Consider the following 13,528-nt stretch of genomic DNA (forward strand, 5'->3'; position numbering starts at 1 on the left):
ATCCTAATAAATTTCTAGCGAATCCGAAGCTTCGCACCCACCTCGCACGTGTCCGCAGTAAACTATCTCCACGGTGGCGCGACGCTTCCCCCGATACAAAACCCCCCCACCCATCCTCCTATTTCCCTCTTCCGCCATTCTCAAAACCCTAGCAAGATCTCATCCGCTCCTTTCTCGCCCTCTCTTAGATCGTTGCAAGCCATGGAGCTGCCTCAAAGCGACTTCGATCGCCTCCTCTTCTTCGAGCACGCGCGCAAGACCGCGGAGGTGGCCTACGCCGCCAACCCCATCGACGCTGACGTGAGCTTTCTTGGCTAATCTGGTCGTCTTATGTGTATATAAATATATCTAGCGATCTCCAAATCTTAATGCGATTCATTTCTCATTTCTTTATTTTTCTAAAGAATCTTACGCGATGGGGAGGAGCGCTTCTTGAGTTATCGCAATTCCAGAGCGGTCCTGATAGCGTGAAGTATGTTCAAGGTGATTGTATACTTTAATATGTTGTTTTTGACATTAAAGTTTCTTTTCTTGGTAAGAAATGAGTAGTTTGTAATGTAATTTCTTGCTGTTTCTATGTATTAGATGCGGTAGCGAAGCTGGAGGAGGCGTTGGAGGCGAATCCGGGGAAGCACGATACACTTTGGTGCTTGGGAAATGCTCACACTTCACATGCTTTTTATACCCCGGATCACGAGACGGCGAAGGGTTACTTTGCAAAGGCGACTCAATGTTTCAAACAGGCTTTGGAAGAGGTATAAATCTTATGCGTGGTTTTGTTCTGTGCTTTTGCTATTGGTTGTTTGTGATCTTTTGGGGGAACTGACATCTTGGTTTCTTTTAGGATCCTGGAAATGATTTGTATATTAAATCATTGGAGTTGTCAGCTAAGGTACTTTTCTTCTTTCTATTGCTTGTTATATTGCTGTTGAAATCAGTTAATATAATGTTGTTGCTTTCTTCTCTCTTCTCTTTCACCTTGCGAGTCATCTTTTGAACAGCGCTCTTCAATATTGGTACATCTGAAGAGTATGTTATTATTTTCTTTCTCTATAGTTCGTGACTCATATTCAATGTTTGAGTGATAATATCTTGGTCTCTGTTGTACTTATAATGGTTGTCTACTCATTAAAGATTTCTTTGTCAGGTGACAATATTTTGGAGAATTTAGGTTCTCTTATTGCACATTCTTTTCTTTGTAACATTTTACATTCTTTCAGTTATTTTTGAAGCTACTTATTCCCAAGGTTGGAAAGAATATTGCAATTATTTTTTTTTCTGTACATCTGGTGACATGAAAATTTTAGATCCAGTTCTTGGGTAATGCAATCTAAGATATTAGCGGATTGATTTTAAAGATCATATGGAGTGAAGAATTGAATATCAAATAATGAAGTTGAATATGAAACTATAATCTGATAGACAAGTCGGATCTTGTACATTTTGTGATTAATATTATGAGGTAGGTTCTTGATTAGGGTTGACTTAATGAAGGATGTGAGTGAAACAAAGGTGAAATGTTGGGTCAGGTTTTAAGAATATGCATCTCTGACTGATGGAGATTGATGGAGCAATGGTGTATCCTGTTTTGTTCCCTTAGTGGAAGCCATTCCAAGGATCTTAGTTGTGGTGTCTCAATAGATACTTTTCTCAGCAGTAATCTTGCTGCTGGGACATACAAGTGCTATTTGTAGTTCTGTACCTCTTCTACTCTACATTAAAATTTTGGGATTTTTTCATAATTGACACATAAAACATTTAAAATATCACAATTGCCACTACATTCTTCAAAATATCATTATTGCCATCAAAATCATTGAGCTCTTTCAAAAATGTCATGTCACCAATTAAATCTAACTAATCATGGTTAAAACTAAATCTATATTATGAAAAGACCATTTTTCCCTTTATAATTTGCTTAAAATTATTCGAAATCTATCTTCTAATATTACTTGATATCATATTACAAGAAAATGAAATCTTATTTTACACACCAAACATCAAGAAAGAAGGATATTTTAATCATATATATATGCTATTAATTTTAATGATCACCCATAAAAAAACTAACAGAATGGCAATTGTTAGAGAGTCAAGATTTATTTGGCAATTATAATATTTTAAAAGTTTGGGAAATTTGCATATAACATCCTGCTTTTTAATGAAATTGCGGTTTACATTCTATATTTTCACTATTTATAAATTGAGTCTTATGATTTAATGAATATGTACAAAAAATATTTTGGGTTAAATTTGAACTAATACTGTGAGAATATTATATTAAGTAGAGGTATTTTAGTTTTAAAATAACTAAAGTGCCCTTAGTATGATATTTTTATAATTTTTTTAGTATTAGTTAACTTAACTCAGAAGTTTAGTTAAATTTAAATAACAGTTAGGTGTTTTCTGTACATATTTACTAACTTATAAGGCTCGATTTGTAAATAATGAAATGTAAGTTGTAAATCATAATTTTGTTAAAGGATAGGGTGGGGTGTTATATGCAATTTTTTCTAAAAGTTTTTAGTGGTAATCATGTGAAAATCGTTTATATTAGATGATATGGTATGCTTTGAAAAAGGATCTAGACCTGATGCTTGTGAGGATTCAAATACAGTTTGTTGAGCTTCATAAAATCTATTGATACCACTATCTATCCTTTTTTAGAACATTTCACATATTCTTGTTTCATTTGCTCCTTATTTGGTTCACTTCTGTAATTCCTTCCACAATGCCAATTTACTTGAATTCACTATTCAAATTGCTTCAAGTGATTTTTTTTTCCTTTATGTCATGAAATAGCAAAGCTCTGTGTGTCAATTTATCAAGTCTTATGCCATGCGTCCTCGATTGCATATTATTATGTCCTCTAATTGGTCTTATGAGTATTCTTGGGTAATTTTCTGTGGCCCAGAATTAAACACCTCTCTTTGAGTGTTGTTGCTTGGATGGCAGTTGGTTATATAATTAGCTCAACACTCATGTCAACATAATCAAAATGGTTAAAGCTAATGTGGTAAGCTATTGACATTGTACACACCAATTAACATGAGTCTGGGTGCCCTTGTTCCAAATGGTCCGTCGTTGACTGATGGTAGATCAGCGCATGGAAAACTGTGACAGATTGGTATTGGTCATCTTGGGTTGTACGAATTTGAACATACATCAAGTGTTGAGTAAGAATTTTGTTATGTGCTGATGCTATTTGTGCATGGATGTTTGATAATTTAAGCTAAGAATGTGAGACTGTTCAGGCGGTGTTCTTTGTCATAGAAATTATGCAAATTTGTGGTCTAGAAATGATTAGTAAATTTATTTGGTCTTTAACACATTAGGCGGAATCTTATGGTAACATGAAATTATGAGTTCTGTTAGACCAAATGACCTTTGAAGACTGTATAAAGTATACATTCTGGATTAACCAGAAAAATGCCTCTGGCCTTAATTTTTCTGTTTGATACTGATGAGCCTTCACTGAGAATGCTATTGCACCACATGCACAAATTACATAATATTCCTATTGTCAATAGATTCTGAAATGCAAAACAGAAGGGTTACATTCAGAATATCAAAGCGCTCTTATGAATGAAAAGAATTGTTTTGGTCATTGGTACTGACATTCTTGAGTATTATCTCATGGGATAAAAGTTCCTGTTTTTCCTCCCCATCGTGGTTGGCAGCTAATATCATCATTGTAGTTTTTTTTTTTTTTGCAAGTCTTTATGTACTAATTTTCTTTTCCAATTATCTCTAGCATATTGCTCAAGCTCAACAAACATATTTATATAACTAAGAATTGATTTATGACAATTGAGGTTTGTTTGCTTGTATTGCTTTTGAAAAGTCTTTGCTTGTGCTGTCAACATTACTAAATGCTATGCTTTGATTTTTATGATATGGATATTTAATCTCTGCTCGTTCTTTTACCAAATCTGAGTTGGTACTTACAGCCTAATACTTATTTCAGGCACCTGAGCTGCATTTGGAGCTCCACAGGCAGATGATGGCCAGTCAACAGGCTCCACAAGGGGCATCTTCTGCTTCAAATGCAAAGGTATTGTCTGCTGTATATTACCAAAGACAGTTAAAGATTTGAGATGGCTCAAAATAGAAGGTTACAGTGTTCTCTCCTGTTCATAAATGGGCATTGAGTTTGTATGATTCAGAAAAAAGGGGGAAATCTGTATTGCATGTATACATGTTGTATGCTAGCTTTTTTTTTCTTTTCTTTTTTTGCAACTTATATTGGTGCTATTATTAGCTGCTCAGATTTTTAGAGTAATTGCTACTAATTTTCTGGTTCAATCTATATAAACATGACCAAGAATGGCAAATGTGCATATAAGGGAAAGAGATAGCGGAAGGGCAAGTAGCCAAATGAACAGCAGTCATCATAAGTGGGTATGAGGTAAAAAGGACTTAAAGTTTCCAATGATAAATACTCGAGGATTCAACAAACTTGTAGAATGAACTTTGAGATAATTTTGGTATAATAAAGGAAAGAGAATAATATCAATGGCTTGCATGGGATTGAGTTCTGGTTGATCCAAACTCAACCATAGGTTTGCTAGAGAAAGCTGTCCAAGATCTTGAATGTAGAAATGTATGACACGGAGTAAAATTTGGATGGTCAGCTTTTAGGCTTCTGGCTCAAGACTAGGCCACAAACATGTTCTCTATGCACCTTCTTGGTGCTAGATCATGGTTCCCGTCAGTGACACTACTAGCATGACGTAGTTCAATACCTCCCTTCATCAGAACTTTGTAGGCAACTAGTGTGACATGACAGTTGATGAACCTAACGTTAATTTGGTGTCTCCAACTTAAACTACATGCTGAACAAAAATCAAGGCAACATAAAACAGTAAATCAGAACTCAAAGCTTGATTCACAGTTATTCTATTCTAGTTTTAGACTACACTATGCCGACTTGGAATAAGTACCTATGATTTCTTCGTCATGCGTTTGGGATGTCCTCTATCATTATTAGATGTTCTGTTTCTTCACTGAGATGCTTTGCCATGTATTATGAATTGGTTGACAAATGAATCGTGTCACAAGATATTAGTAGCACTCTTCATACGAAATCCTGAAGAATAGGTGAGGAGACATCCTTTTACTATCCTTAAATTTTTTTACTTTCACTTAGTAAGAAATGAAATGCTGAAAGTGAGTAATATTTAGATGATCATACTCTCAGTTTCACATCAATTCGATGAAAACAACTTGCGACTTAATAGTGCATTAAGGCTATGGTCCTACAGTTACTAGTTACTACGTACTACAACATATCAATTTATTCCAGTGTTCATATGATCCCACTTCGTGATGAAAGTCCTGCTTCCTAGCTGACTTATATGGGCATTGCTTGTATTTCTTGAACATAAAAGCATGTATCAACTTGTAATTATTGAAGTACAACACTATTGAAATCATAATCATTCTAATTTGTCTGTAATTTAGAAATTTTTGGTTATTGCTCCCAAATGAGAGTTCTTATTGTCCATGCACCATGCTGTATTATTTGCTAAGAGTATAGGCAATCACTGTTCAGCTAATGGACAGTATCCTTTCCAGGTGACTCAGAAAAAGAAGAAGAGCAGTGACATGAAGTATGACATACTTGGTTGGGTGATTCTTGCAGTTGGTATTGTAGTATGGGTGGGAATGGCCAAATCTAATGTCCCACCGCCACATTCTCGGTGAAGAGGCTAGCTTCCAACTCCAGTTGCTTAAATGAAGTAGTCTTCTGCCCTTTATTCTTTCAATTGTGCTGTGCAAATTGAATGGAAGAAGTTGAGTAAGGGCACAGTGGATAAATAACGCATGCATCTTAGCTGCTTATTTCTTTCCAAGCCAAACATGGTCAGAGTGTATGCATGCTTCTGGTTATTTTGTTCTCGTTTCGTTTAAAATATGATTTTGGCATAGAAGTCTTTTTTTGCCATAGCATGACAGAATCCCTATCATACATTTGAGTTGTGCCTTCTAAGGTTGGTAATGCGGTTGTCAAATATTGGAGTTTATCTGGGAACTAAGAATGAGAATTTTTGGCCTTATAGTGCATATGATGTTTGTGGCAGACGAAATTCTTCCTTGCTTCAATTGTTTTACATCTCTGATGATCGATCTAGTCATACTTGCCCTACTTGTTTAAACGTAGCCACACAGCTTCGGTATTTCCCAGGAAAAGCAGTCTAAATATAACTTGTCTAGATCAAACATTGGTGGTACTCTGCACTATGCAATTGTTTGTAATCAACAGTCTTCGATTCACTTGTGACTTCTTGTAAACCAATCTTCTTCCTTTTGAGTATGGACATCTTTTTCATTTAAATTCTGCGCTAGTGCGCAGAAGTTGTTCGACGGTATATTGGCATTTGGGTATCTAGACAGACACTCGGTGTATTTCTAGAATGGAGCTGCCTCCCGCACCAGAACACGGGACTCGTCACAACCTCCAGCAATAGAATCTGCCCTTGTTGTAGCGTTGGATGCAGCAAAAGACACTATCTCGGTGTTGATCAAAATAGACCTCCGCCGCTGCGTCTCAAAATTCTAGCCGCCGCCTCGTCAACAATGGATAATAGTTTGAAAACCAATTGGTTGATGGTGGAGGTCTTTTGCTAGAAGATCTTATTGTTACAACTCATCTACAAATGCCACATACTATAAGCAATGAGAGTCCTTTATTAGCTCTTCCGCTTCCTTGGATAGTCCAGTCACCACTGTTCTAGCTGATCCGATAAGAGAAAGTGAACCTTGAGTGTTATTTCAAAACCAACCCCTATTCCCAGGGACACCACACCCAAGGAGGAGGAGTTTGACGGATTCAACCTCGTCTTGCATCACTAATGAGCCGACCACAAAACACTTTTCACAAAGAACATTTTAATATTAGAAGCAACATACAATCTCCACAAGACTGGCCACCCCTCTCAGGTTGACATTGGCATAATTCTAGACTCAGATAGGAAATGAGTAATCGAAGAGGCAGAGCCACACCCCACCAGGCTAGGACACCCAGACTGATCAGTATTTTATGTATATAATTTTTTTTAACTTAGTTTTTTAGCTTTTTAAGGTAAAAAAAGTATGACGATAAAAAAGCTGAACTAATCGATATTTTTAAAAACGCTAAACGCGAATCATTTAAGTATTTTTGTTAGGGCTACAATGATTAGATCTCCATTTGATAATAAGTTTGAGCAGCAATATATTTCGATAAAAAATAAATATAAAATAGGTCTAGTTTGGTCAAAAACTCAGTATATTCATCTAGCAGATGATAGTATATTTATATATTCCTCTACTTTTAATTTATTTTCTATTATTTGGATACAATTCAACTAACCATGGCTCAAAAAGATAATTCTACTATAAAAGGAAAGGGTATAAATTTTGTATATCTTGGTCTACCTTTTTAGTTTATTGTGTAAGCCTATACTATTATTTTCTCTATGTTTCCTTGTACTTCTTTGAGAAATAATATGAAAGATATTTTCGATTTAATATACGAAATTACCAATATATCCCCCTCGGATATTTAAGTAGAAGAGGATTTCGATTTGCAGATATGTCAAAAAAAAAGAAATTTATATAAATATTGGTGGTGATACGGAAAGAAAATCCCCCCAAAAAAAGAAGAGAAAATAGAGCCCAAGTTTTGAGATTTGTTGGCGGAAAAGCTTACCGCAGGTAACCCAATTCCCATCTCCCTTACATGGAAGTTTTCAAAATTCAAACTGTTATTATATCCCCTCCCATTCCTTCCCCCCTATAAATACCCCTTCGCCCCGCCATTCCCCCCTCATTTCAAATCCTCTTCTTTCCCGCATCTCTCGAGCTCCCATTCCTCTCCGCCCCCCCCAATCAAGATGGTGATCTCTCTCTCTCTCTCTCTCTCTCTCTCTCTCTCTCTCTCTCTCTCTCTCTCTCTCTCTCTCTCTCGATCCAGATCTAACGTAAATTTCTATTCCCAGGTGGTCGCTCAAAGAGTGAAGGAAGCGGAAATCACAGAGCAGGATTCTCTTCTCCTGGTAACCTTCTCATTCTCCGATCGAAGTAAAGATCTAGCTAACTGTTAGATCGTCGGAATTCGAATCGAATGCTTTGGTTAGCTCTTAGATTTCTTCTAGACCAAAACATTCTACTGCGTAGCTTTGCGAATAGGAGTCCTTTACTCGGACTTTCCTTGATCTGCGATTTCTACTGATCATTCCTAAGTTCTTGATCTTGTTTCATACGTTAGCTATCAGATCGGTGTTAATTTGATCCAGATCAGTGATCTGTTCAGATCTGGCTCTCCAATTGTGTGTAATCGATGGATTATCATGAATTCGTTTTTTGAGCTTAATTTAGGAATTCTTACTTAATAATGATCTTGACAGACGAGGAATCTTATTCGGATTGCTATCTTCAACATCAGCTACATTCGAGGTCTCTTTCCTGAGAAATACTTCACTGACAAGTCAGTTCCTGCCTTAGGTCAGATTCTGTCCCACAGAAACGTTGGCTTTTTTTCTTCTTTAGATCAGTAATTAAATCATATTTTGAGTGAATTTTTGTTATTGTTCCTCAGAGATGAAGATTAAGAAGCTGATGCCCATAGATGAGGAGTCACGGAGACTCATTGATTGGATGGAGAAAGGTACAATGCTTTCATTAATTATATATTTATATTCCATTTGTGTTATTTTCTATTGATCTTTAACCAATTTTTATGGTCTTGTTTTGCTTCATAATCCTTTTAGGTGTCTATGACGCGTTGCAGAAGAAGTATCTGAAGACTCTTTTGTTCTGTATCTGTGAAGAAGTAGGAGGCCCAATGATTGAGGAGTATGCATGTGAGTGCAATATGATGTATTTGAATTTGGACTCTTCTCTTTGCAGAATTTGATAACTTATAAAGCAAAGTAATCATTATCAGTGAATCCTGTGGTTCTTATCTCTGCCCGCAGTTTCCTTCAGATATGGCAATTCCGACAAGGAAGAGGTGTCCATGCATGTGACTCGTACTGGAAGCAAAAGGAATGTTTCAACTATCGACTCTAATACAACAGATGTCAGCCCTGATCAGATGAGGTATTACTAAGCATCCTCTAGATTCTATCTTTAACTTTATTTCTCTGTATATTTTTCTAACATTAAGGTTCCAATATTATTTTTCTCAAAAAAAAGGTTGTATATTATATTATTCTTATTTAGTCTGTTCTGAAGCGGTATTTCATCTTTTAATTTTAGGAGTGCTGCTTGCAAGATGGTTCGTACCCTGGTATCACTGATGAGGACTCTTGATCAAATGCCAGATGAGGTAATCGTCTTCAGATAGTGTAGTAAAATATTCTGAATTTTCCACTAGAATATGTGGATATATCTGTGTTTGATGAGAAGCTTGAGAAAACTCTCTTTCTGTTTCAGCGCACCATCTTAATGAAGCTCCTGTACTATGATGATTGCACGGTACGAAATAGTTGCACTAACTATAATCCATGTTCCTTGTGCTTAGTTCAGATTTAAATCATTACTAATTTAATAAATTCAATGTTCCTTGTGCTCCTTTTGCCCCTTCAATCCATTTTAAAACAGGGAAATGCATATGAATGGAATTGTTCTTTTGTCTCCTGACATTTAGTTTTACTGGCTATGGTTAATTTTCTTTTATCAGAAAGCATATATACTCTATTTATCAGAAGTACAATCATTCATTTCTAAATTCTAATTTCACATTTTCCTTGTTTAATTCATAGAGCATTCCTGAGTTTAAGCATAAAAGAAAATAAAATTTTGTTAGCCTTGAAACAAACATTGCTAATACTAATTTGATAAGTATAAATATTGGTGTAATTACAGCCTGAAGATTATGAGCCTCCATTTTTTAGAAGCTGTTGCGAAAATGAGGCTATTAATTCCTGGACCAAAAATCCATTGAAAATGGAAGTTGGAAATGTGAACAGCAAGCACCTTGTATTAGCTCTGAAGGTACAAGTGGGAAAGGAATTCACTAACCAAAATTCCCCTTTAGAAATCCTTTTCATGCTTTTGGCCTTCTGCAGGTTAAGAGTGTCCTTGATCCGTGTGAGGATGAGAATGGTGATCTTCCTGAAGGTGAAGAGGGGAGCCTGGGTGGTGATTCTATGCACGATGATGACTATTCATCTTCAGACAGCGAGGTAATGCTAACCTGTGGAGCTTGATTTGAAAAGCTTAGGATGATTAGAGTCGGATGTTACAGGGGCTACTGGCATAATGTAGGGCTACGACAAATAATTAGGATTAGCCAATTAGGCTTATTAGATTGTTTAGCTGTCTAATTCTAAGTATGTGCACCTTTGCTGTGATGTGCATTGAATTATTTTGGTTCACGATCAAAATCTAGTAATAATATAAAATTAGGAATAGCTACATATAAATAATTTTTTTTGTTTTACTTCCTAAGTCATTAAGAAATTTACCTAACTAGTTGAATGTCTCCCAGATCCGCCCTTCTCATGCAGACAAGTATATGGTTGCTCCAATTGGTAAACATTCATAATCATTTCTAGTCAGTCAAGAGACTCAAAACTCTCTGTTTTGGGTGAGCTTACTAAACTCAACTGACAGGTGGTAAGCGTCTGCATGAAGATAATGACATGGTTTCTGAAGGTCAGTTTGGCTAGATCAAATTACTTGTCGTTGTGAGTTATGAGATTAAGTCACTATTATTTCAATTTTACCTTTTGTAAATTACAAATGATAATTCGTTTCTTGAAATGTTGGCAAATTAATTTATTCTAATATCCACACCTTTTGATCTTTTCAACAAGGATCTTCCTTGCACAATTTTCAGTCAGGATATCTTGTTAAGTTTCATCATATTTATTTTGCTCGCCTTTTCTATTACGGAGCTAAACAAAATATTTTCATTATATATTCCGTGTAAGTCTTCATTGTTTCAAGGCTGTATTGATGCAGATGAGACTCAAGATGCTGCTCATGAGGAAGAGCAGACAGCTCGAGTGAGGGAATGGATAAGTTCTAGACACATTAATGTTGTTCATCTCTCAGATATTCTTTCAAACTTCCCAGACATATCAGTGGTAAGTAAGCATTTTGTCATTCAATGGTAATCCAAATCAGGATATATCATTGCAAATTTTCGATAAATGGTATTCTTTGCCAAATGTGAAATTAGTAGATTGTTAGAAAAGAGTATGGCTTGCTAATTCTCTTCTATTACAATTATTTTTCAGGCACTGATTGAAGGTAATGGAGAAAAATTTTCTGTGCACTGAGTTTACTGAACTCTTAGGAAAGGGAATGCAGAACCCCTTTTCTTTCTTTTAGTATGATAAATTGATAGTTGATGGAATGAATTCCAGATATTATAGAGAGGCTACTGGAAGAAGGATTAGTATCTAGAGCTACCAAGGATAGCTATACCATAAACAAGGTAAAATTTATACAAGTAACTGCTGCTTATCCTTATTCTTGTATAATCTTTAACAAGAATTTGTGTTATCAGGAAGTAAACTCCAATACATCCGCTGTGAAGCAAGAAGTCGAGAAGCAAGACATTTCACCTACTGAGAAAACTAACAAGAATACTGAGGATTTCATGTACATGAAGGTAGCTTGATCCTCCATAATATGCTGCAAGTATGTTGACCAGCTGCTTAATTTGTTGACACAATGTATTTGTTGCTTGGCTGCAGGCTCTGTATCATGCTCTTCCAATGGATTATGTGACAGTAACCAAGCTTCAGAGAAAGTTGGATGGGGAAGCTAACCAAAACACTGTGAGAAAGCTAATTGACAAAATGGTGCAGGATGGATACGTTAAAAGCTCAGTAAACAGGAGGTTGGGTAAGTACTTGGAACTGAATGTGTTCTTCAATTTTTCATGTGCAATTGTGTGTTCACTAGGTGACCTAAGGAACTTAAACAATGCTCATCCCAATAGATAATATTAACGAACTTGCTTGATATTTCCCTTAATAGATATTTTAACTTAGATGTTGACATAAAATTCTAATGCTGTCTCTATGAGGATAGTCAGGAAAGCTTAGAGATTGTTTTGGATTAGCTTTTGACATATAAGCATACCATAGTACTATAAAGAACGAACTAAATCTGGAGATCAATAACATCAGTTGTCACAAGTACATGGCTAGCTATGTTGTAATACTAAAATGTACTAAAAATGGTTGCAGGTAAGCGCGTCGTCCATTCTGAGTCTAGTAACAAAAAGCTCCTTGAGGTCAAAAAGATATTGGACAGCAAGCAAATGGTAACACATCTACGTCAATTAAGTAAAAGAGCTGCATTTTATGATCTTTGAACCAAAATTTATATCTTACAGTCATGTATCTTGCACCACATAATAATGTTTTCATGCAGGAGATTAAAACCAACGGACAACCTTTCAAGTTTGTTGCAACAGATATCTCTCCCAAAGGTGAAATAAACAATTTAACAACTTTAATCTAGGATTTAGAAGCAATCTTTGCTAAAGAAAGTCCAACAAGTTCAATTGAAATAATTCATGTTACTTTTCCTGACCAGATCAAAACAAGAGAGATGCGTCTACATTTGGTTTCCTCCACTCCATTGGATCTGATCTTACACGCACCCGAGAGAGATCTGAACTACATCAGGATGTATCTCTGCAGAGTGGACAGGGAGAGTTAGCAAAATATCAGGATCAAAGTAGAACTCCCATAAGCAACCTTGAGGTTTGCGTACTTTCATAGGACTAAGTCTTTCTGCATTATTGCAATTCTTTACCAAACGAGCTTGTTCATCATATGTGTTTTAAGATAAAATCATGTCAACTTCACAGCCTATTGCTTCTTTGGAGAGTGGAGTAATGGGAGAAAGAACCAGAGGTAGGGTCTCTTGTGGTGGTGATGGCTGCCATTCTTCTCAAGACAAGCGATCGAGGAAGGCTAGCATGGTATGTTATTCACAAGTATTACAGTAATGGCTATCAAAACTTAACTTATGGCTGCTTTGGGCAGGTGAAGGAGCCTATACTTCGATATGTAAAGCGCCAGAAATCGCAAGCAGAGTGAAGGGTAATAATATACGGAATTGTGAAAAGTTTTCAATTGTAAATGCACAGGGTCTATCGTGAGGGTACCTAGTTCATGCCTGACATGATCTCTTACTAGAGAAAAAAAAAAGTATTCTTCTTTTCCACCTTTTAGTGCTGCAGGCTTCCATCTGAGACAACTCGATGATTATAAAATGTTTGTATTACATGCGATTTTATACTAGATTGTTGCAGTTATCGATTATCATGTTTTCAGATGGAATTCTGCGAGTGATTGGCTTCTCGAGAGCAAGCAAATTAAATTTTTAATCCCTCCTTTGGCAGCTTGAGTTTGATTCATCTGATCTTAGTTCACCTCAAGGTGCTATTTTCTCTATATAGAGAACTTATAGGAGTGCCAAATTATTATTATTATTATTATTATTATTATTATTATTATTATTATTATTTTAAATAAGAAGCTTGATGACTTCTTGGATTTATATTTGTTCTCTT

At 35.9% G+C, this 13,528-nt stretch overlaps 2 protein-coding genes across 2 annotated transcripts; both read left to right on the plus strand.

Annotated features, from left to right (window-relative positions):
- On the plus strand, positions 1-6,066 carry LOC140792983 (mitochondrial import receptor subunit TOM20-like). The gene is made up of 6 exons (XM_073144267.1): positions 1-300; positions 405-483; positions 586-755; positions 845-892; positions 3,968-4,054; positions 5,578-6,066. Exons 1-6 carry the CDS (start codon positions 202-204, stop codon positions 5,704-5,706), a joined length of 612 nt encoding a protein of 203 aa, XP_073000368.1. The 5' UTR covers positions 1-201; the 3' UTR covers positions 5,707-6,066.
- A 1,810-nt stretch (positions 6,067-7,876) lies between these two features.
- LOC140792546 (meiosis-specific protein PAIR2) lies at positions 7,877-13,251 on the plus strand. Its single transcript, XM_073143614.1, has 22 exons — positions 7,877-7,880; positions 7,983-8,039; positions 8,391-8,487; positions 8,582-8,650; positions 8,754-8,846; positions 8,961-9,084; positions 9,244-9,313; positions 9,421-9,462; positions 9,853-9,981; positions 10,056-10,172; positions 10,478-10,520; positions 10,603-10,644; positions 10,954-11,078; positions 11,232-11,244; positions 11,361-11,431; positions 11,504-11,608; positions 11,694-11,844; positions 12,192-12,268; positions 12,379-12,436; positions 12,544-12,713; positions 12,821-12,934; positions 12,999-13,251. The coding sequence occupies exons 1-22, from the start codon at positions 7,878-7,880 to the stop codon at positions 13,050-13,052; spliced, it is 1,824 nt and encodes a 607-aa protein (XP_072999715.1). The 5' UTR covers position 7,877; the 3' UTR covers positions 13,053-13,251.
- The last annotated feature ends 277 nt before the right edge of the window (positions 13,252-13,528 follow it).

Source organism: Typha latifolia, chromosome 7 (genome assembly GCF_019914945.1).
Source record: "Typha latifolia isolate L0001 chromosome 7, TyphaL0001v2, whole genome shotgun sequence".
NCBI classification, from domain to species: Eukaryota; Viridiplantae; Streptophyta; class Magnoliopsida; order Poales; family Typhaceae; genus Typha; species Typha latifolia.